This window comes from Podarcis tiliguerta (assembly GCF_965153285.1).
Source record: "Podarcis tiliguerta genome assembly, chromosome: 1".
In the NCBI taxonomy this organism is placed as follows: domain Eukaryota; kingdom Metazoa; phylum Chordata; class Lepidosauria; order Squamata; family Lacertidae; genus Podarcis; species Podarcis tiliguerta.
Window position 1 is genome coordinate 121,451,833 of NC_139534.1, and position 24,206 is coordinate 121,476,038.

General features: G+C 45.1%; 1 protein-coding gene across 2 annotated transcripts in view; it reads left to right on the forward strand.

Annotated features, from left to right (window-relative positions):
• KIF26A (kinesin family member 26A) overlaps positions 1 to 24,206 on the forward strand; it is a 160,116-nt gene that overhangs the window by 53,747 nt on the left and 82,163 nt on the right. For both annotated transcript variants that reach the window (XM_083433060.1, XM_083433061.1), the window contains exon 3: positions 16,129 to 16,644. In XM_083433060.1, the coding sequence (XP_083289186.1) occupies positions 16,129 to 16,644 (516 nt within the window). The remainder of the gene's footprint in view (positions 1 to 16,128; positions 16,645 to 24,206) is intronic.

Here is a 24,206-nt window from a genome sequence, read left to right on the forward strand (position 1 = left end):
CCCAGGAATGTCTCTGAGTAGCCCTGCCTGTTACATGCTGGCAAATATGCTGGGCACAATCACTGTTATTCTGAAGGCCAGTATGTAATAAAGCTAAAGGAACCCTGGATGGTTAAGTCCAGGGGTCAGCAAACTTTTTCAGCAGGGGACTGGTCCACTGTGCCTCAGACCTTGTGGGGGGCCAGACTAATTTATCTACAGTATATATATATATATATATATATATATATATATATATATATATGCTTTCGTAGATTTTCACGGGTACAGGAATGCAGGTTTTGGTGTCCTCGGGTGTCTTCCCGTGTAAAAGTTGGGGTGTCTAGCCTAGACACCCCAACTTTTACACGGGAAGACACCCGAGGACACCAAAACCTGCATATATATATATATGTATATACACACACACACACACACATATATATATATATATATATATGGGGAAATGAACGAATTCCTATGCCCACAAATAACCCAGAGATGCATTTTAAATAAAAGGACACATTCTACTCATGTAAAAACACGCTTATTCCCGGACCGTCCCCAGGCTGAATTTAGAAGGCGATTGGGCTGGATCCGACCCCTGGGTCTTAGTTTGCTACCCTAGGCAACTAGGGGGTTGTGGTGCTCATCTTGTTTTCAGGCCAAGGAAGCCGGCATTTGTCCACAGAGAGATTTCTGGGTCATGTCTCCAGCATGACTAAACTGCTTCTGGTGCAACTGGACACTGACGGAAGCCAGAGCGCACGGAAACGCCATTTACCTTCCCACCGCAGTGGTACCTATTTATCTACTTGCACTGGTATGCTTTTGAACTGCTAGGTTGGCAGGAGCTGGGACAGAGCAATGGGAGCTCACTGTCGTGGGGATTCGAACTGCTGACCTTCTGACTGGCAAGCTCAAGAAGCTCAGTGGTTTAGACCACAGCGCCACCCACGTCTCTCATACTCGTGCAGGGTTCACATTCCTGCAGAGGGAGTCCTGTGTATGTTCATTGGTGTGCATGTGGGGCCTGCTTCAGGCTGACATCGTTCACACATTGGCCAAGGGATGAGACTAGCCAGGTACATGTTTGGAAGCTTCTTTGCAAGTTCGGTACCTAGGGATATAAAATGGGGGACCCTTTCCATGGCACATGAGACTTGCATTGCTGTGATGGCTTGAAAAGATGCTGCTGTGTTCACATAAACTTGAAGGATGCCTAGAACATATACAACCCCATGTGGAAGCATTGCCGGTGAGCCGTCATGTTCCCAAAGCTTTTGCATGAGGCCTGCTGAGAAGTGTGAACTGGCTCCTAGTCTCTTTCTCTGGGCTTCAGCAATCTCTAAAGCAGTAATGTCCAGCTTGTTCCCCAGCTGCAAAGAAGAAGAGAAAAGTAGGAGGAGACAAATGTGGAGAAATTGAGTTCCTTTAACACCACCTGGGGCAGAATTTGTGGTGTGAGTTGCAGCTTCTAAAGCAAACAAGCTGAGTATCTCTCTCACCAGCCTCAGAGAAGGGAGCAGTTTTAAAACAGAAAACCTTGAGACTCCTATTTAAAATTCCGTCAGAGGATTCTACAGAAATGCAAATTTAGAGGGAGGCGTTTGAAAACACAGCAGGTTAGCTTTGAACGTGGTGATGGCTTTATGATTATTTTTTTCCAAATGCACAAGTTATAAATGGCAGTAACTGTGATGCAGATAAAGCAGTATAAATGGGTTTTGCATGAAAACACTGCCACATTTCCCCACAAAACAGAACCGGGGTAGGTGGAATCAGCTCTGTAAAAAGTTACAGTTACAAGGAGCAGCAAGGGGAAAAAATAATGCAAAGATTACTTAAAACCAACAATAAATGTACAAATTAAAAGTCATAAAATTACTGACTAGTTTGGGTGTGTGGTTTATAGAATATGTGGAATGTTAAAATTGATTCAAATTAAGTGGAAAGAAACATTTTGCAAATGCGAAGTAAAATATCTGTTTAATTAGATCGTAAAGAAAAGAGATTAAAAGTAATATTTTGTAGGATGGTAATTACTGTTTTTCAGAGTAGTCTGGTTTGTGTTTTGCTTTACATTTCAACGTGATAACTGATCTCTTTGGGGTTCTGGGCTTTCTTTGTGTCTTTAATTACTTTAAAACCGCAGCCATTGCCTTTATTTTGTTTTCCTTCCCCTAAATAAACTTTACAATGGCTTGCTGAAATTCCCTGTCTGTTTGTGGGGGACAACCCAGAAAGATTAGGCCCCCTCTCCACCCCCCAGCGTGGCTCGAGGTTACAAGCCAAGTCATCAGAAGGGGGACTCTTGACAGCAAGATAAGAGGAAAGGATGTTATAGCAATCAAGTTACTGACAGGCACCTGAGATGTAAAGATACTAGATTGCTCTCATTTCCTGCTTCCAGCGAGTTCACATTCCAGTAGCTGGGCTGGTTTTTTAAAAAACTTTTTTTATAGTCGACACATATAACTTCAAAACTTTACAGGAGACCACCAAAGTACATGAAAGCGTTTGAGAGGCTTTTGAGTAACTCGAACACATTGCAACAGAACTGGGTTGCCAGACTTGACATTTTAAAAAAACACAAAAACCCTCAGAGACAAAACACACTTCATAACAGGGGCTGTGGGAGGTGAAATTTAGCTGGGCTGATTTTGGAAAAGAGGTGGGCCTGACCTGTGAAGCTGCCTCTTACCTTGTCCTGCAAAAATGTAAGGGTAAGCACATTCTCGCCCCCTTCGTTGGCCGGGGAACCAAGGGTTCTTGATTCAGCTGCCACACTTCTATCCAGGCAAGACCACCAGCAAGGGAAGACCAACCCTGGCCCCAGGTGCTTATAAATTCCTCCACACAACTCCTCACTTTTTAATGGCGTTGTCAGACTGATCATCTCCCTCTGCTTCTTCCTTCCACCCCCCTTACCTTAGAATCATAGAACTGTAGAGTTGGATAGGACCATGAGGATCATCTAGTCCAACTCCTTGCAATGAAGGAACCTTTTGCCCAATGTGGGGCTTGAACCCACGACCCGCAGGTTAAGAGTCTCCCACTCTACCAACTGAGCTGTCTAGTGTGCGTCTTGTCCTTTTGGTTTGTAAGCCTATTTCTCTCGGTCTCTCTCTCTCCTTTTTAAATTAACGTGAACCATTTTGGGAGGTAAGATTGGCCTGAAAATGTCATAGAGCAAATAGTCACCCTGTTGGTCCAGCGCCTTCCCCAATTTTGTATCTTCCAGTGGTTTGGGTCCCACAGCTCTCCTCATAGCTGATCATTGTCATGCTGGCTGGAGCTGATGGGAACTGTAGTCCAACAACATCTGTAGGGCACCACCAGACTGCTGAAGGTTACATCTGTCCACCTAACTTAGTCTTTTCATGACTGATTGGCTGTAGCTCTCCAAGGCACCAGGCAAAGGTCATTCCCAGCCCTGCTACTTTGGACCAGGTCTAGACATTATGACGCCGAAGGCAGCCATTTATCCTCCCTTCTTCTCTCTGGGATAACGTGGCACAATTGCATCACAAGTTTCCCTGGCCTCCACTTCGCATGTGGGTTAGGGGGAAATTAAGCATTATGCTCATTCCTGTGTTCTGTCTTGCTGGATGTTCTTGGGAGAGAGAGAGAGAGTGAATGAGGATCTCATGGAGGATAAGACTACAGTCATACCTCGGGTTGAAGTAGCTTCAGGTTAAGCATTTTCGGGTTGCGCTCCGTGGTGACCCGGAAGTAACGGAGCTTCCGGGTTTCGCTGCATGTGCAGATGCTCAAAATGACATCATGCGCATGCACAGAAGCGGCGAAACACGACCCGCGCACGTGCAGACGTGCAGTTATGTGTTATGTTCTACTCAGGATGCGAACGGGGCTCCGGAATGGATCCTTTTGGCATCCAGAGGTACCACTGTATCAGTACTGTCATCACTGTTGGAGGCAGTATGTCTCTGAATAACTGGTTGCTCTGAATAACCAGGTGGGAAGAGACTAGAGTCTTGCCCACTTGCCATAGGTATCCGGTGGGCTGCTCTGAGAAGAGGATGACTTGACGCAGTAGGACTCTTCTTATGTTTGTATCAAGGTTCAAGTCTCAAATCAGCTATGAAGCTTACTGACCATTGGCTATGGTGGTTGGGACTGATGGGAGCTGGAGGACCATACTTGGTGTAAAAGATTACCTGAAGGCAGAAGCTTTGAATTCCACTGCAACAGAGCACTGATAGGTTTTTAAAAAGTAGCTTTCAAGTTCTTTATTCGAACCTTTGTGGCTTTTTTTTAATTTCACCACTCTGCATTTACTGGCTCTTTCTAAAGCAGTGAGTGGCACAAATTTACGGCACCATTTACTTTTAGATACATAACTCATATTCTTGCTCTCCTGGGAAAATTGGCAAATGCCTTTTGATGCCACTTGTGTGATGCATTTGGTAATCTTTTTTTTTTTTTTTTAAAGCAAACCATTAATCCTCCTCTCCCTGATTGCTCTGAATTGCCTCTGGTTTTGCTGATCGCCCTACTCTGTTTTCTGTCAAGGAATAGATAGCAGGAAGCAGGACTCTCCCTTCAAAGTGTTTATCAATAGAGAGCATAATCATGGATACTGCAGCATGTCATGTTAGGTAAAAACTAATTTGTAAGCAGCACGGCATAAAACTGGGAAGACAATTACATTTAAAAAGTCATTAACATTGATCTTTTTTGCATTCTATATCTGTCTATCTATATCTATCTATCTATCTATCTATCTCTCTACACACACATAAAGAGAGAGATATCTATCTGTGTGTATTTAAGAAAGCAGTTTTGAAAAATAGTCCCTTAAGATTTTTTTATGGGAGGGAAGGGCATAATAATAATAATATATGATTAATAATTTTAGTTTCTTTAATGAAACATTAGTTTAATACAACATTTTAAGGAATGCACCTAGACATGAGCTAAAACCCCAAGCTCTGGATGAGAGAAAGTTAAATAGAATTTAAATTACCTGCCACCAACTTTCCTCGTGGATTTATCTGGGACTTAAAACACTATTTGCACAGATAGAATTCCAGTGGCTGATCAGAAATCCTCTGTGTGCCCCTGTGTTTTAATGGTTTCTCACTTGCTTGAATAAGCATGGTCTCCTGTTGTTGGTTCACGTTTATTTGCCCTCACATTTTCACCACATGATGTTTTATCTACCATTTTATTTACATAGGCTATTGTGTGTTTTTTTACGGAGTTGCATCTCCAGGCACATTTGTGTTGCATGCAAAGTCTCGCTGTGTCATGAGGACTCCACTACAGCAGTGATCACTCACAGAGATGCCCATAGGCTTACGAATGAACAAAGGCAACCATCTACCTTAACTTGCTTTCTGCGTTATTTGTGCCGATTGCGCTGTGGGGAATTTGGAAAAAGGAGATTAAAGTTTTCAACTAGCAATGAAACGTTAAGAGTTCAACAGGTCTGCACAACCCACCAAGCCAAGCGCAGCCCACCTGCCACATTTTTTCACTTTTAACCCCTCTGTTTTTGGAGTACCAGGGGGCCAACAGAGAGCCTGGAGGTTTATCAGGCTCTCTCTGCCGTGCTCTCTCTAGGATGCTGTTGCTGTTAAGTTGCAAGGTGTGCAGGCCTGTTTTCTGAGCTAGACTTCCTCACACTGAACCAGTGGCTAATATTGATAAGGCTTCTCAAATAGCAATTTCTTAAAATCTGTTTTCGGTAGCAGCCTTAACTTTCGTTGTTGTTTAGTTGTCTCCGACTCTTCGTGACCCCATGGACCAGAGCACGCCAGACACTCCTGTCTTCCACTGCCTCCCGCAGTTTGGTCAAACTCATGCTGGTAGCTTCGAGAACACTGTCTAACCATCTCATCCTCTGTCGTCCCCTTCTCCTTGTGCCCTCCATCTTTCCCAACATCAGGGTCTTTTCCACGGGGTCTTCTCTTCTCATGAGGTGGCCAAAGTATTGGAGCTTCAGTTTCAGGATCTGTCGTTCCAGTGAGCACTCAGGGCTGATTTCCTTAAGAATGATAGGTTTGATCTTCTTGCAGTCCATGGGACTTAACTTAGCTATGTATTAAACCCATTCTTGCAGCAGCTATGTAAGATTGGTTGTAATTCTCTTATCTTCCTGCTGCTTATGGGCAAGTATCTCAGAGGATGACCTTTCAGTGGCCCTTGCAAAAAATCATGCTGGACAAGGTGAGCAAACTAGCTCAGTGTAAGTGTGCTAGAATGCCTACTTGTGAAACTTCACACTTGGGTGTGGTTTGGCTGTAATAGATGGTGCTACTAATGTGTTTTGGGGGTCTTCCAATCTGCCACTTCTCCCCACTCATTTACCTAGCTGGTGGTCCAGATGGCTCCATTAAGACCTTTTGGTGTATATATGCATATTAGAGTTGTCGACTGACCTTCTCTCTCTCTCTTTTTGGCAATCAGCTGCCTTGCTTTTCAGTGACTGACGATTCAGTTGTGTTTAGACTCTCGCCTGAAACCCTGGCGAGACACTGCCAGTCACGTGTTGACCGTACTGGTCTAGATGTACCAGTGGCCCAACAGCTTTCTGTGTTCCATCTCATGCACTATCCCCCTGGGCTTCCTAATAACCCCTCTGACCACGTCCCAAGCCCCGCCTTGATCCCTGATTCTTCCGCTTCCCTGTTGCCTCCCTGACCTCAAGCCCAAAGGCAGCAGTGGGCTTAGTGGGAAACCCAGAATCAGTGTAGGAATATCTGTTTGGCAGAAAGCCATGGTCTCACCAAGGCTCTGCTTTGAAAGCAGGGAAGTGGCAATGGATCCAGCTGCAGACAATGACCCACGAGATGACAAGGGAGTGGAAAAGTTGACCTTGGGGATACAGGTATCAGTCTCCTTTAGAGCAGCCTTCTCCAGCTTCCTGCAGTGCTGGTTGGAGCTGATGAGAGTTGTAGTCTCATACTTTGGGGGGGCCCAGGTTAGGAACATAGCAACACTGAAAGGGGTCAGACGATTGATCCATCTAGCTCAGTATTGTCTACACTCACTGCCAGCTGTTCTCCAGGATTTCAGACAGTCCCTCCCAGCCCTACCTGGAAATGCCAGACTTTCTGCACAAAAAGCAAATGCTCTACCACTGAGTGCCTACCACTGAGCTTGATTTTTTTCCTTTCAGAATTAACAGCTCCTGACTCCATTTTCCTTCCACCCTAGGTGTTGGTCATTGAAACAACTTAGCCACCCATGTCCTAATTTAAATCTGACTGAAACAACACTTCTCTGAATTGTAGCACATTTTTGCAGTTCAATCATATGGATGATTGATTCCCTTTTCCCCTCTGAGCACTGACACAAAAGGGAATAACTGTAGCTCGGTGGTAGATTTATAGATCTATAGGAAGAGCACATCTGTCTGTAGTTCAGGTGGGCGTGTGTCGAATGGTGTTGGCTGGGCGTGCATCGAAGCGCATTTTGACCTGCATTTATGATGAGCTCCAGATTTGCAATAGTGTGGAAATGCTATTAGATAATCTTGAAGCAGCAGACCAGAATTACGGCGCAAACACAGATGGTCCTCAGCCTATTGAATATGTCGTATAAAGCAGTCAAAATGCCCCTACAGAGTCCCCTGCAGCCTCTTCGATTACTCATGAGTAAGTCCCACTAAGTTCACTCTCAAATCAATGTGCATAATGTTGAAGTCCTGCAGCCTGAGCCTGGGCATGCTTACTCATAATAACGTTAAGAAGAGCCTGCTGGATCAGGCCCATGGCTCTTCTAGCCTAGCATCTTGCTCTCACACGGCTAACCAGATACCTGTAGGATACCCAGAAGCAGAAGAAGAAGAAGAAGAGTTTGGATTTGATATCCCGCCTTTCACTCCCCTTCAGGAGTCTCAAAGCGGCTAACAATCTCCTTTCCCTTCCTCCCCCACAACAAACACTCTGTGAGGTGAGTGGGGCTGAGAGACTTCAAAGAAGTGTGACTGGCCCAAGGTCACCCAGCAGCTGCATGTGGAGGAGCGGGGAAGCGAACCCGGTTCCCCAGATTACAAGACTACCGCTCTCAACCACTACACCACACTGGCTCTCTAACCAGATGCCTGTAGGATACCCAGAAGCAGGACTTGAGAACGACAGCACTCTGCAGCAACTGGTTCTCAGAGATATGTTGTCTCTGACAGTGGAGGCTGACGTTCATCATGACACTGATAGCTTTTTCCTCCCTGAATTTGTCTAATCCGTTTTTTAAAGCCATCCAAGTTGGTGGCCATCACTTCTTCCCCAGGGAGGAGAATTCCATAGTTTAACCACGTGCTGCGAAGAAGTGCTTTCTTTTGTCTGTCCTTCATTAGAAATCCAGCATCTCAAAAGTTCTAGGTCAAGCTTCCCCAAACATGGGTCTCCAGCTGTTGTTGGGACTACAAGTCCAAGTCCTCCTTAGCTAGCAGTACCAGTGGTCAGGGATGATGGGAACTGTGGTCCAAAAACAGCTGGAGACCTAAGTTTGGGTCTCAGGAGTAACTACCGCCATGCTTAGGGCTGCAACTTCACAATGCTATGTATGCTTAGTCGGGAAGAAGGAAATTGAAATCCCACTGAGTTTCAGTCTGTAGGAGTCGGTCACTTTCAAGTAAGATTGCATAGTGCTGCAATTACAGTCATACCTTGGGATAAATATGCTTCAGGTTGAGCGCTTTCGGGTTGTGCTCCGCAGCGACCTGGAAGTAACGGAGCGTGTTACTTCTGGGTTTTGCCGCTCGCGCATGCGCAGACGCTCAAAATGACGTCACACGTATGCGCGGAAGCGGCGAAACGTGACCTGCGCATGCGCAGATGCGCTGTCGCATCTTACGTTGTGTCCGGGATGCGAACGGGGCTCCGGAATGGATCCCATTCGCATCCCGAGGTACCACTCTACTGGTTATATATATATATATATATATACCATAGAATTGTAGAATTAGAAGGGACCCCAAAGGTCATTGTCCAACCCCCTGCAATGCAGGAATCTCAACTAAAGCATCCTTCCAGATGGCCACCCAACCCCTGCTTTAAAACCACTGGATCTCATTTGTCTTGTCTCCCCCTTTTGTCTGCAAGGTAGCCTTTGTGGACAGCTTCTTCACCGACCTACCCCCCTCTTGGCTCACAGCACCTTTGGCAGCATTTGGTTGCAGACTCCAGCGCCTTCCTTGTGCAACCCCAGAGGGGGTAACCTCCATATAATGTTTTATATGGAAAGAAGGCTATTAAAGTGAAGATTCACTAGGGCTGTGGGGTAGGGAGATTAAGTGTGTGGATTGGGGCGGGGATTGTCACAGGATAATAAAACCCCTTTAACAGGGCTGGCTTAACGTTTTAAGTGACATTTAACGTTTCTAACAGTAACTTGTGTTTCCGTCACGCCCATCCATTAGCCAGGTGTTTTTGTTGCACCAAGTGGAAAAAATAGAAGTAATCTCACCGCACAGCTGGGGCCTCTGTGGGGTGTGGGGAATAGATGGGGAGTAGGCCCCTTGCTACAGGGAGCTGGGTATTCTCATTTTATTGTTGATAGTTTACAGAAACCAGCCGAGCGGTTTATAAGGGGCTCTTTCAACACCTTGAGAAGAAGAAGAAGAGTTTGGATTTGATATCCCGCCTTTCACTCCCCTCCAGGAGTCTCAAAGCGGCTAACATTCTCCTTTCCCTTCCTCCCCCACAACAAACACTCTGTGAGGTGAGTGGGGCTGAGAGACTTCACAGAAGTGTGACTGGCCCAAGGTCACCCAGCAGCTGCATGTGGAGGAGCGGGGAAGCGAACCCGGTTCCCCAGATTACGAGACTATCGCTCTTAACCACTACACCACATTGGCTCTCCAGTGTAAAATGAGGGAGGGGGACTGTCAAGTAAGAGGGAACATGATTGTAGTGCATAAAATCATGCGTGGGGTAGAGAAAGAGGACAGAGAGAAGATTTTGTTCTCTCCCTTTCACAATACTGGTGCCCAAAGAAGTTGAACGTGGGGGCTTGTTGTTCATCCTAAGTTGAGGATCACTTGATTCAAAGGACAGGTAGAAAACTTATAAATAAATGTGAATTCTGGCAGGAAAACCGATCTGTCAAGGGTGTGGGAAGACAACATGGGTGCAGGAAATCCTGCTGAGATAACTGCTGGTGGAGCTGTGAATTGAGTTGAAGCTCCCAGTGATCAAAATTTAGCCCTCCAAAGGTTTACTTGCTTGCGCATTAATACCTGCATTAAACATTAATACCTACTGGCCCTCCAATTAATAATATTCCTTTGGTGTCGCCATCATCATAGGAAGGCAGCAGTGATGTTGGTAGAAGTCGTTCCAGTGGGTCTATATCCCACAAAGGTGGTATATCTTATTTCTTGGCTGCAACACTCCAGATTGTAGCTGAGGATTCATATGTTGCTCTATGAAAATAAAGAAAGAAACCTTTTCGCATAGATAACTAGCTGTCACGGAGAAGGCTTCTGGTGTAGCCTTCTCTGCGGCATGCTACTTGTCTCTGATTTGTGTGTGGTTTTTGGTGTTGCAATCTTGATGGCATTGTTTTATTGCCACTTTGGGAGGGCTGTTGGTTTTAAAAAGTGGTTGAATGCCTTCCTGGGCGAAGTCAGACTGTTGGAGAGTTACAGCGCCTGCTGTGGCTGTAGAGACCAATATGGATGGGAGAGACATGCTGGGGAAGATGAAGGTGTCTGGTTGTGCTGGTTCGGTGGATGTACCATATACCTGGAATTGCCTTCCTCTTCAGGTTTCCCTGAATTTGCGCCTCTCCCAGACACAAGATGACATTTCATGTACGTTTAGCATAGGGGTGTATAACATGGTCCTCCAGATGTTGCTGAACCACACCTCCCATCATCCCTGACCACTGGGTAGGGCTGATGGGAGCTGGAGTCCCAGAACATCTGGAAGTCCACACCTTCTCCAGCCTCGCTTTAGAAGATGGAGATAAACAAGGGTCTATAGAGCAGCATTGCCATGCAATTTAATTTGCTTATGACGGTCATCATGAAGGCCAGTTTATCCAAGGGACATTCCTGATTGCATCTCAGGTAGTTTTTAATTTTTAGTTAGAAGCAGCGGTGGATGCCCTGATCTGGGTTTAATTTTCCCTGTGTTTTAGAAAATATCTTTGTAGAATGGGAGGGAGGGGAGGGAGTTTCCTCTGCCCTGAACATAAGCAACTTCCTCTGAAACTTCAAAGTCTCTCTCTCCTCCCCCCTGCAAACAGGGTCTCCAGCCACAGAGAGAGAGAAGCCATAATTAACATGCCTTTCAGTAGAACCCATAAATCATTGTACAAGGTGTGTGTGGAGGGGAGAGGCTGAAATACTGGGGGCAGCAAGAAGCTACAACCCTAGTGAGATACACAAGTATATGGAATAATCCATACTTGACCCAGGTCCCCAGGACTTCTGGAATTACCAGATGTTCTTGACTAACTCTGCAAACAACAGCACTGCATTTAGAACAGGTTCTGAAATCAGAACATGTTTATTTTCTGACGGGTATTTGTGTGATTTGTTCACTTTTTCTTCTTTGTTTGATTAGATGCTTTAAGGATATGTATGCCTTTGTTCCTTTGTGATTTCAGTAATGATTAAAACAGCCACAACAATGATTTCCCACTCTTGTCATAATGGTTTAGGAGAAATTGCTAATGTTTCTATTGCGATTTCCCCAGCATGTAGTGCAGGAAAAGGTGTAATATTTGTAGTTTGACCCCTCAGAGAGCTACATTTCCAAGCACCCTTAACAAACTACAGCTCCCAGGATTCTTTGGTGAAAGCTGCATGCTTTAAATATATGGAGCATACTCACCAGCTTGAGTGAAGCAGCTCACTGCGGTCTGTGAAAGACCCGAGAAGACAGAAAAATGATGCTTGCGAATTCCTTGGTCAGACACAAAGAAGGGCATGATCATCTCCAAACAGAGCTTATCGAAAGGTGATGCAAATTGTGTTACATTACTGCAGGCTGATGTTTTATCCTTCTCATATTGGCTTGGTTCCCAAGCTTAATCCGTTCCGGAAGTCTGTTTCAAAACCAAAACGTTCCAAAATCAAGGCGTGCTTTCCCATAGAAAGTAATGCAAAATGGATTAATCCATTCCAGACTTTTAAAAACAACCCCTGAAACAGCAATTTAACATGACTTTTACTAACTAAGGAGACTATTGATCCATAATATGAAAGCAATAATCAATGTACTGTACTATAAAATAAACAAGACGGTATTGTAGATGATAAAAAATAAAATTAACCCCCCCCTTACATGCACTGATGATAGTAATTGTTTGGATGGGGGGCTTTTATCCATTTCTGCAGTCACACAATCAATCAGTAGCTGAACTGGGTTTCATACAGTCACAAAAACAAGTCACAGTCAAAAAACCGAAAAAGCCGCACAAACAAAAACGCAAAAAATTAGCAAAAGCAAAAACTCCAAATATCACCTCTGTGTTGCGTGGGTGCCCGGGACTCCACAGCCAACAGACTCAACAGGAAGCCTCTGATTAGCAGCGGGGGACTCAATTTACAAATGGAACACACTCAACAGGAAGCAGAATGTGTTCAGCTTGCAAGGCAAAGTTCACAAACCGAAACAACTACTTTCGGGTTTGCGGCATTCTATTTCCAAGTTGTTCATAAACTAAGCTGTTCCAAAACCAAAGTACCGCTGTATTAACTTAGGTTCACGCCCCAGCCCTTTAAAACCAGGGCTTGCAGTTGTCATAGTCTTATGGTGCCGCTTCTAGTTGGCAATATACAGCACATCACTGTGACAACTGCACACACTGAAGAGCATGTGACAGTGACCAAGAGAGAGAGGGTGTGTGTGCGCGCGTGTTTATTGCCACAATAGCACTACACTGTTCTTACCATGTAAGGAAACATAAATACAAGTCTATGGCAACTGTTAGGCTCAGCTTAGAGGACTTGAGCTGGCAACTAGTGGGGGCTGTGGCTGGGCTGTGGCAATAGGAGCAGGTGTGTGTTGGGTGGGGCTCAGGTGCAGTTTTCCACTTAGTCGCTTGCTTGCAGGTACTCTCTACCCACCTGACACACAAGCATGTGAATGGCAACATTCATGGTTGTACAGTCATACCTCTTGTTACGTTCGGTTCAGGTTACGTCTTTTCAGGTTGCGTCCTGCAGCGACCCGGAAGTACCGGAAAGGGTTACTTCCGGGCTTTGCCGCTTGCGCATGCGCAGATGTGGCGAATTGCGACCTGGGCAGACGCGGGTTGCGTTCCTTTCAGGTTGCGAATGGGGCTCCGGAACGGATCCCGTTCGCAACCAGAAGTACCACTGTATACCTAAATCAGGTTCAAGAGATAATTACAAGTAGTGTGCTCCCCCATTTACTGCAAGAAACGATTCTTGAGTATAAGAGGGTAATGAGTAATTCCAAGTATCAGTGGCAGGGCAGTAAAAAGGAGGAGAAGCTTTAGATGTATGTCCTAATTAAAGTTGGAAAAGGTGGGTTATAATGGGATATTTGCTTCCTGGTGAGCATTCACAGCTTGTCATTAAAGCAGGAAGACTTTGGGGCTGTGTGTGTGTTTTGAGAGGGGAGCTAATTTGGGAGGGTGGTTTAGAAACAGTCCTAATTCAAATAGGTGATCTGCTTTGTCTGCCCTCATTACTAACGAGTGAAATTAAAGCACCCCTCCCCCCTCCTTCTTTGAATTAAATACACAAGCCATCAGCTGGGCTCTGATCTTTCCATTTAAAACCTTAATTGTCTAAAGAGCTCAACGTGAGCCCTTGAAGTTGGCCGGGTCTGTTGCAGGGCATTAGTGTTAGCTGCAGATTTACAAGCAAGCTGGATTTAATCTTTTGCTTTAATCCCTGCGATAGTCCTGTTTGGAGAAAGCGAGCCTTTTGCGTGTTTTAGGAGATAGGCAATGAGAGTTTCCGAATGAGGGGTTTCCAGGAGCTTGGTGGCACAAGGTTATGTGGGGAACCTGCCGAGCCTTGAAACGAATTAAATTAGGAGGGAGGAAAACTCTGTGGGAAAAGAATAGGTGGTGCTTTTAATTCAGCACCTGTGTGCGTATATCTTAGCGGCTCAGAAAGTAGCTGCAGGCTTCAATTGTCTTTCTCATCAAGAGCAGTTATAGCGTAAAGATGTATTGGCTGAAACGCCCAGGTTCCGTAAGTGACTGGAAAATTTAGAAGACAGACAGTACTTTCAAAGAAGCATTGAAAGTGGTTTCCGGCAGGTAGGCTCACATATTTTGCCTCACTGTTGCCTCTGGCCAAAGTGGCTTCACAGGGATTTCGCTTGTTTGTTTTAGGCAATATGAAAACCTGCTGAACCTGTTTATCAGAGGCAAAAGTGTGATTTGTTGTGAGTAGGGGGTCGCTCATTCCTTCCATGCTCGATTCTTTGAAAGTGTGTATCTTCCGCTCTGGTCCCCCGAAAAGAGATGTGGAAATTGTGGATGGAGATCATACCCACTTGTTATGTACTGAGTTGAATAGGATCCAAACTGCAGCAGTCTGATTGGTCCTAGAACAATAGGATCCAAAAGGCAGCAGTCTGATTGGTCCTAGAACAATGCAGCAGTATGATTGGTTGGCAGGAACCACCCAATCATGCTCCAGATAGAAGTGAATCCACAACCTGATTGGCTTACAGTAGAATTCTGGAATTAGCCAATCATGTGCAGCCCATTGTGTAAATAATGTATATAAAGCAGATACTTTGAGGGGACTTTCATTCATTCCTCCTCACCACTATGAGCTGAATAAAGAGCATGAAATCACTTTGCGACTCTGAGTATATTTCACTGGCGACGAAGGTGGGATAGTATATTTCACCACTACTTTCTGATTCCTTGCTTTCGGCAAGAAGGAAACAATAACAGAGTACAGGAAAGCCGTCCATCAGGTCATGCTATAATCTCTTTTTAATGCTCCAAGGTCCAATTTTCATGGCTTGAATATCGTTGTGAGCCTTTGCAAACGAGTTGTGATATTAATTTGGGGGTGGGGTGTGCATGGAAGTCCCAAGGTTGTTTCTGAGCATGAAGAAGAGATGTGTATATTAGATTTATTTATTTATTTATTTTTTAAATGGAGAGTTAATTAAAAAGGTAAGTAGATGAGCAGTTACTGAATGCACCATAAGTTCTGCTGTTAGTGTCTGATAATCATTTTCACGCTGGGCATTGCGGAGTAACGCTGCTTATTATGGTGTATTAATCAGCCATGGAGAGTCCGTCAGGGAGCTGAAGAGGGTGGATAGCCCGATGCATATGCAGACCATCATGGGTGAAGATGAGGCCGTGTTCGCAAACTGCTAACAGCTACATTAAAAGAAGCACAGTTAAGCCAAGGGCTCATCTCGTTCAGCCGACAAATTTCACGTGGAAAGACTGCAGGGTGGACATGAGTGCCAGGAGGCCTGCCCAAAGTTTCTCATGCAGAGGCACAACGGCCACCTCCTCAGAACATGGGTGATTCTGCCATGTCTGGAAATAATTGCATACTCTGATTACTTTCAGGCACAGAAAATCTGAGCAGAAAGTACTGAACTAGGTGGAGCAGAGATTTTGTTTTGGCTTTATGGAGAGGGACCGCAGTTCAACGAAAGAGTGCCAGTGTCATGTGCAGAAAATGTCAGGTTCAGTCCTTGCTATATCTCCATTTGAAAGGATCAGGTTACAGGTGATATGCAAGACTGGCGATTCACTGCCATCCAGAGTGGACCTGGCTGCGTTAGATGGCCAAATAGCCTGAAACTTGGCTACATGAACTTGGTTGGATGCAGTGCAACCCTGTGTCCTTTATCACGGGTCTAGATTGCACAGCTACAGGGAACCAGGCAGAGGGCCTTCTCGGTAGTGGTGCCCTCCCTGTCGAATGCCCTCCCATCAGATGTCAAAGAGATAAACAACTACCTGGCATTTAGAAGACATCTGAAGGCAGCCCTGTTCAGGGAAGTTTTTAATGTGTGACATTTTAATGTATTTTTAATCTTTGTTGGAAGCCGCCCAGAGTTGCTGGGGAAGCCCAGCCAGATGGGTGGGGTACAAATAAATCCTCCTCCTCCTCCTCCTCCTCCTCCTCCTCGTGGGCTTGTTTTGACTTTCTCTCCTTTCCCTCATTTGCCTCTTTGACTTATTTTGCTTCTTCTTTTCTTTTAGGACCCCCGTTTATCAGCTTTAATTTTTGACAAGCTTCAAGTGCCTGAATACTTACAGAAACCCAGGAGCGAAGGGGAGAGCAGGTGTGATGTCTGTGCAGCTCACCTGAACCAGCTGAAGCAAGAAGCCCTCCAGGTCATCCACAACCTCGACCAGGCCAGCTGCCAAGACGCAGCAGACCCCATACAAAGTGCCGCGGCAATGGCTGCTGTGTTGCCAAGGCTGACCTCCCAAAACGTGGTCACTGTGTCCTCTCAGAGGGATGTGTCTCTCATGGCCGGGCAGGTGGGCAGGCAGCCTGGCAAAACTGCAAGCCTTTTCTCCGGGACGGAGAGGAAGAAGGGAATTGGATGGCCGCAAGGGGCAGGCGGGTTCCCAAACTCTAGCGTTCAAGTGACAGTGGCTCCCGGTGGCCTTAGCGGAGCGTTGAGCTCAGTGACGATCCAAGCTCAGCAGTACCTTGAAGGCATGTGGAGTATTTCCAGGATGAACAGCTTTCTCCCTCAAGCTTGCCTAGTAAGTAACCCATCACTTGGCCTTTGATGTTCCTGAAAGGATGTGTTTTCTTCCTGCTTGGTGGGTTTCAGAAAAGTCCTCTGCAGGTTAATTCCAGAGCTCTGGCTGCCCCGTTTTAGCCCCAGAATGGGTCTTTCCTGGAATGATGCTGCCAGTGCGATGCTTGTGCTGCCCCAGGGAAGATGGTTTCTGTTACCTGTAGTTTTAGAACAGGAGGAAGAAGTGGAGCAGTGGCTTTTTAAATTTAGAAACAAATGGGAAGCACCCAACACCCCTAAAACCAGCAAATCAGCCTGTTAGGTCTAAGACAGTGGTGGACCAATGAGTGTCAAATTGGGGATGTTTCACTGCAGGTCTTTAGACATTATTCAGACAACTGATTCCTTTGCGTGGTGGAGTGCCTCCTTTCCAGCATTCTATGTGACACTTGTTGTTGTTGTTTAGTCGTTTAGTCGTGTCCGACTCTTCATGACCCCATGGACCAGAGCACACCAGGCACTTCTGTCTTCCACTGCCTCCCGCAGTTTGGTCAAACTCATGCTGGTAGCTTTGAGAACACTATCCAACCATCTCATCCTCTGTCGTCCCCTTCTCCTTGTGCCCTCCATCTTTCCCAGCATCAGGGTCTTTTCCAGGGAGTCTTCTCTTCTCATGAGGTGGCCAAAGAATTGGAGCCTCAGCTTCACGATCTGTCCTTCCAATGAGCCCTCAGGGCGATTTCCTTCAGAATGGATAGGTTTGATCTTCTTGCAGTCCATGGGACTCTCAAGAGTCTCCTCCAGCACCATAATTCAAAAGCATCAATTCTTTGGCGATCAGCCTTCTTTATGGTCCAGCTTTCACTTCCATACATCACTACTGGGAAAACCAGTATGTGACACAGTATGTGACACAGGTCCTCTTAAATAGGGCCCCATTTACTTCATCCTTCCCTTTCAAAAGGTAAGCGAAAGAACATCAGTTGTGTGAATGTGCTGCCTTCATAGAACGCCCTACAATTGCAGGTTGCTTTAGATAAATGCTGTAAGGCAAGACAATGCACCTGTTTCCCCATCATGCAGAAGAGTCAGTTGACCATGTAAACTCTTTATTGGCACCAAGTAAGTATGTTTAGAATTGCACCCTAAGGCTGCAACTGTAGGCATGCTGACACAGGCATGAATCCGTGAGATTTACTTTTAAGAAGACAAAAGACAGAAGTACTGTTCTTGGAGGACAGGGGGCGGGCTGGTGTGGAGGACTCCCTGGTCCTGAATGGGGTAACTGTGCCCCTGAAGGACCAGGTGTGCAGCCTGGGAGTCATTTTGGACTCACAGCTGTCCATGGAGGTGCAGGTCAATTCTGTATCCAGGGCAGCTGTCTACCAGCTCCACCTGTTACGCAGGCTGAGAGCCTACCTGCCCGCAGACTCTCACCAGAGTGGTGCATGCTCTAGTTATCTCCTGCTTGGATTACTGCAATGCGTTCTACGTGGGGCTACCTTTGAAGGTGACCCGGAAACTACAACTAATCCAGAATGCAGCAGCTAGATTGGTGACTGGGGGCAGTTGCTGAGACCATATAACACCGGTCCTGAAAGACCTACATTGGCTCCCGTTTCCGAGCACAATTCAAAGTGTTGGTGCTGACCTTTAAAGTCCTAAATGGCCTCGGACCAGTATACCTGAAGGAGCGTCTCCACCTCCATCGTTCTGCCCGGACACTGAGGCCCAGCGCCGAGGGCCTTTTGGTGGTTCCCTCACTGCGAGAAGCCAAGTTACAGGGAACCAGGCAGAGGGCCTTCTTGGTAGTGGTGCCCACCCTGTGGAACGCCTTCCCATCAGATGTCAAAGAGATAAACAACTACCTGACATTTAGAAGACATCTGAAGGGACGTTTTTAATGTATGACATGTTAATGTATTTTTAATCTTTGTTGGAAGCCAACCAGAGTGGCTGGGAAGCCCAGCCAGATGGGCAGGGTACAAATAATTATTATTATTATTATTATTATTATTATTATTATGAAAATATGGTTAGGATTGGCCTGAAATTCCGTGTTTATATAACTGGCTGTATTATTTCTTTGTCCCTGTGTTAGTTTTGCACCAGTGACCGTGTTTGATATTAGAAGTGTTCAAGAGAATGCTTTAAAGTAGTCTTCTCCAGCTGGTGCCGTCTAGAAGTTTTGGACTACAACTCCCATCAGTCCCAATTCCTGATGGGAACTGTAGTCCAAAACATCTGCAGGGCACGAAGCTGAGGAAGACTGCTTTAAAAGGGGGTGGGTAGGTTAAGCTGACTTTTGTCCAATTTTACTGCGTTTGAGCTGTCAGAGTATTGAAGTAAAACTATCCCTCTGTAGCAGTTCCACTTTATGTGATCAGGCTCTGAACTTGTCATAAAGGTAGCCTGGTAATCCCCCTTGACGCCTGTGTAAATAATTACTGTCTAGAACCAGTGCATTTTCTTTGTCCACTGAAGAGTGTAATTATGAATGCTACTTTTTCGTAATAGCTTTTTATTCACCCCAAAGTTAACAAACTGGAATACAAACTGTACATGGTTTAGAGATAATCCTCGCATGAAGTATGACAGCTGTTCGAAACTGAATGGCTTCACTAAACTCTAGGAAAATATTGAATTAAAAGTGCAGGATTTTTTTTAAATTAAAAAAAAACGTAATTACCTGAGTTGGGCTTTGGTTGGGATTCTAATAGATATAGATATTAATCTCTGAGCCTACTGGAAACGTGCAAATGGATGAACAGCCGGGGGGGGGGGGCGGAGTTCCTTTGTATATTCCCAGGTAACTGTATTTAAATGCAACGCAAAAGAGAATGGATAAAGGGACTGTCGCGAGGGCAGTAAAATCTTCATAGTAAACGGAGCATGGTTTGCAGATGGCTTTTTCATGCAATATGTGCCAGAACAAAAGTAATGGCATGCTCTAAGGCAGGGGTGCCCAAACTTTTTTCAAAGAGGGCCAGATTTGATGAAGGGAACATGCGTGAGGGCCGACCAAAGTTGTTGAGCTTTTTTTTACAGTTTTACCCCCAAATTAGGATTTTACCCCAGGACATATGCTACCACGGGGGCCGGATTAAATCGACCTACAGACCTAAGGGATCTTAGTGAAAATGGGCTGCATGGGTTTCTGGATGGAAACTTGGGGTGCCTGAGCTTATCCCAAAAGGGGTTCAGGGAGTCTCCACACTGACATAATTTCACAGGAGGGATTCAAGTGCATGTTGGGACTTTAGGTTTGCACAGTTCAAGTGGATTAAAGGGCTTTGCTGCCTTAGCACAACAAACCCACTCTAAAGAAGAGCTAGACTTCTTGTGGTTTGGAGAGTGGAGGGGAAATGGATTCAGAAGTGTGGGGTGCATGAATAACTGACGGGAAGATATTAGGTTTGCCATATGTCCGGGAAAACCTGGACATGTCCTCTTTTGGGGGACCAACATGCCCATTTCCCCAGCTTGGGCTGGCAGCGGCTCAGACTGTCCTAATTTTTGCTCTTCAAGAGATGGTAACCCTAAGATACACAAACACCCCCACAAACAAATTAGGATGAATGCTCATTGCCATATTGACAGTCCTCTACCAAGGAACGTAATGGCAGGGCAGGTTTGCAAAGGGCAATTAAATGTTTTCTAAATACTTGAAATACAATTTAAAACCAATCACGATAAAGCATGTACAGTCATACCTCGTGTTGCGTTTGCTTCAGGTTGAGCGTTTTCAGGTTGCATCCCGCGGCAACCCGGAAGTACCAGAAAGGGTTACTTCCGGGTTTCGCTGCTCGCGCATGCGCAGACGCTCAAAATGACGCCACGCGCATGCGCAGAAGCGGCAAATTGCGACCTGCGCACGCGCAGACGCGGGTTGTGTTATGCTCATGTTGTGAATGGGGCTCCAGAACGGATCCCATATGCAAACAGAGATACCACTGTATACATGATTCTAACATCTCTTGCCAAAAACAGAGCTTTAGCGGTTTCCTCAAATGACACTGAGCATATGTCGATTAAGTTACTGGGGTAACCCCCCCTCCTGTTAAGCGTTTATGCAGGGTTCCCCCCCCCCCAATGGTGCACTGTCTTATATATAGTCTATTGAAAAATGCTGTATGATTTTAAAGCATGTAATAAAAATAATAGTATTGGGATTGAAAACAGTTTGGTGCCTCTTGAGTATTTGAAGATGATAGTCTGCTGCCTTGATCCGGTGATCTTGCATTATGGGGTGTGTTTTTCCGCTCCCAAAAAAGCTTCTCCATGCACTCTGTTGGAGAGAGCAAACTCATATAGCTCTTCGTTCACTTAAACCCAATTCTTATCTTACTGGTGCACTGTGCTTGCTGCTTTCCTGTTGCTGTATTCTGTGCTGAGGGGCCCCAGGAATGGTTAATCATATCCAACAGATACTTGGGTAATCAGATGGATTGAGTACCCATGCAGGCTCTGGGATCTGTAGCCTGAGGGTAGCTGTTAATGGTGATAGAGTAGAATGTGGTCCCTGTTAGTCATGTTGACGGTAAGATGAGATGAGACGATAGTCAGGGTTATGGAGAGCCAGAATCCCTTACAACAAATACGGCAAACTTTGAACCAAAGAGGAAGCTGTGGCAATAAATAAGGGACTAACAACTTTTCAAGAGACACTGAGGCAAGGCAAGGTTGCTGTACTGCTCAGCTGATGTTTACCTAGTCAGCAAGTTAGCTAATAGACTTTGCTGGTAGGATTTGGGTTACAGAAAGGCCCTGCGGGGACAAAGAAGTAATGAAAATATGTACACTGCCGTATGGAAATGAAGTAATGAAAGGAGAAGACATGTCTCTACCTCCAGTATGATTCATGTTTCACAGAGCAGAGAAAGTAAATGTAATATGTTTTGATATCCCGCAGAACCTCAACTGAAATTTCTCTCTTGTGCGTGAATGCTGCAGTCGGATGCATACATAACTGTCCAACACAGAACTGAGATAGTTATTGTTCTGTACGATTTAATGGAAAAGGTCAAGGATAGAGAATTTGTAAGGTAAAGGTAAAGGGACCCCTGACCATTAGGTCCAGTTGTGACCGACTCTGGGGTTGCGGCACTCATCTCGTTTTATTGGCTGAGGGAGCCTGCGTACAGCTTCCGGGTCATGTGGCCAGCATGACTAAGCCGCTTCTGGCGAATCAGAGCAGCACATAGAAACTCCATTTACCTTCCCGCCAGAGCGGTACCTATTTATCTACTTGTACTTTGACGTGCTTTCGAACTGCTAGGTTGGCAGGAGCAGGGACCGAGCACCGGGAGCTCACCCCATTGCGGGGATTCGAACCGCCGACCTTCTGATCAGCAAGCCCTAGGCTCTGTGGTTTAGACCACAGCGCCACCCGCGTCCCACCCACTAGAATTTGTACTAGTTAATAATTAGAACTTGCAATAGTTCTCAAGATCATTGGGTGGAAGGAGTGCAAAGTGAAGTGTCTGAAGTTTGTAAAATTTTGGGGAACCTCTGCTGGCGGAACCCAGAGGTCCTATGGAACCCTGGTTTGAAAAACACAAACATTACCCTTATCCATGGACATTGGACAGGTCTGAGGTGGGCCAGGGGCACTTAAAGGTGGGTGGGTAGTCATAATCTGGTTTCTCCCCACTAGGCATAACCTCTCTTCTATATGGAAATCTCTGGCTCGGCCCATACTGTTAGAAAAGTGCAGAATTCATTTAAATTAGGTACATTTGACCATTTGTCAGATTGGTCAGGAAGCATGTAGCATTTTTGAGAAAGACCTGACTTGGTTTCCTCTTTCCCAGTACAATAAGGAGGGTGAATGTCCTGAAAACCTCTTAATCCCAGGCATCCTGCCAAAGAAAAACCCTCCCAAACAAACAACCCCCTCCATTTGATCTTTTCTCACCTGCAGGCCAAGTGGGTATTATTACAGTCTCTCGTAAAGGGACATGCCTAAACTAGCTGCGGCAGCCAGTTGAGCCAACAAGCACCAGTAATCATACCAAAAATGGTTGGCCTAGATTTCACCTGTTCCTATCATGGGCAGGCTTTCACACCAGGTGTGCATGAGAGAATATTCAGAGAAGAGAGGACATGGAATGAGGCCCTTGCGTCAGGCAGTCGTGGTACTAAAAATGTGCGTGGCTTGCGTATGGTGGGGCTGCGAGAAAATTAAAGAGTTTCTGGGGATGTATCCACGAGGAGCCTAAAAAGATGTTTAAAACCTCTATAGAAAAGAAACCAGAGGCGTACTTATTAGGGATCCTAGGAAAGGACATCCCTCAGGATAAGAAAAGGCTATTTCCGTATGCTACAGCTGCAGCCAGACTACTACAGGCTTAAAATTGGAAGGGTGATACTATCCCAACAAAGGAAGATTGGATAAGTAAAATATGTGATTTTATAGAATTGGCGAAGTTAACGGCAGCCATAAGACACCAGACAAACCAGAAATTAAGATTAGAATGGCAGTGTTTTGGAAGAATATATGAAAAAACACTGTTCCAAAGACAATATGTTGATCTGCATAGACTAAGTTTGTAAAGAAAACAAGGAGTCAAAATAACTAAATCGATTATTTATAGAGTAATATTTAAAAGACGCAAAATTAACATGACACTTAAGCATAAAGAATGTTGAGTACTGGTGGAGGGAAGTCACATGGGTGTAAATGTTTTGGGCATTGGGTATTGTATGTATGGTATGTACTGTGGATGTATCTCTCTCACCCGCTTTTTCTTCTTTTTCCTTTCTCTTTAGTATTTGTGCTTAATTTGTATGTGAACAATAATAAATGAATGAATGAATGAATGAATGAATGTGCATGGCTTGTTTCAAGGGTTCAAAGACTTTTAGGCCAGTTATTTCCATTTGATGGCTGTGTATTAGGCTAAGCTAATAAGGTGAATACAGCAGCAGTTTGTGTGTGTGTGTGTGTGTGTGTGTGTGTGTATGTGTGTGTGTGTTTTAAAGACCATGGTAGTTAAGGCAAGGCTGAGTGTGCTGCTAAATTTCACTGCTCTTTTATTCAAGTTCCAATAAATATATTTTCTGCGTATTACCAACACACAAAAGTTTCTTGGATGTGGGATGCTTGGCTAGTTGTGACAACCCAACTTGTGGAAGAGGCTGCACAGATCATACTTGAGGGCTTCATAGACTTTCCCAGCATTTTTTGTAATCATTCTTTTTGAAGGAATTTATTGCAAAACTGATGAACAGTTTGGCTGTGCTAATTGGAAGAGATTTATTGCGCTGCTGCTAAATGATGTAGCATTGTTTGATGGCAAAAAGTGTGTAAACTAGTACAGTGGGATGCAATGGCCTTGAGTGTGGCTTTTAGTTACCCCTTTCTCCCATTTATGTGTATTATTGATTTTATTTCACTGTTCAGGCGGTAATGGATTTATAATTAGAACACAGTCACAGTAATCAATGATGAGATTATTGGGCATATAAATAGAACTTTTGAGACTAAGGTGAGGTCATTTCCTGCTTGTAACCAAGGATCAATCATTGGGGGGTTGTTGAGAATTTTTAAGTAGCACTTGCAAGATTTAAGATTGAAATGGC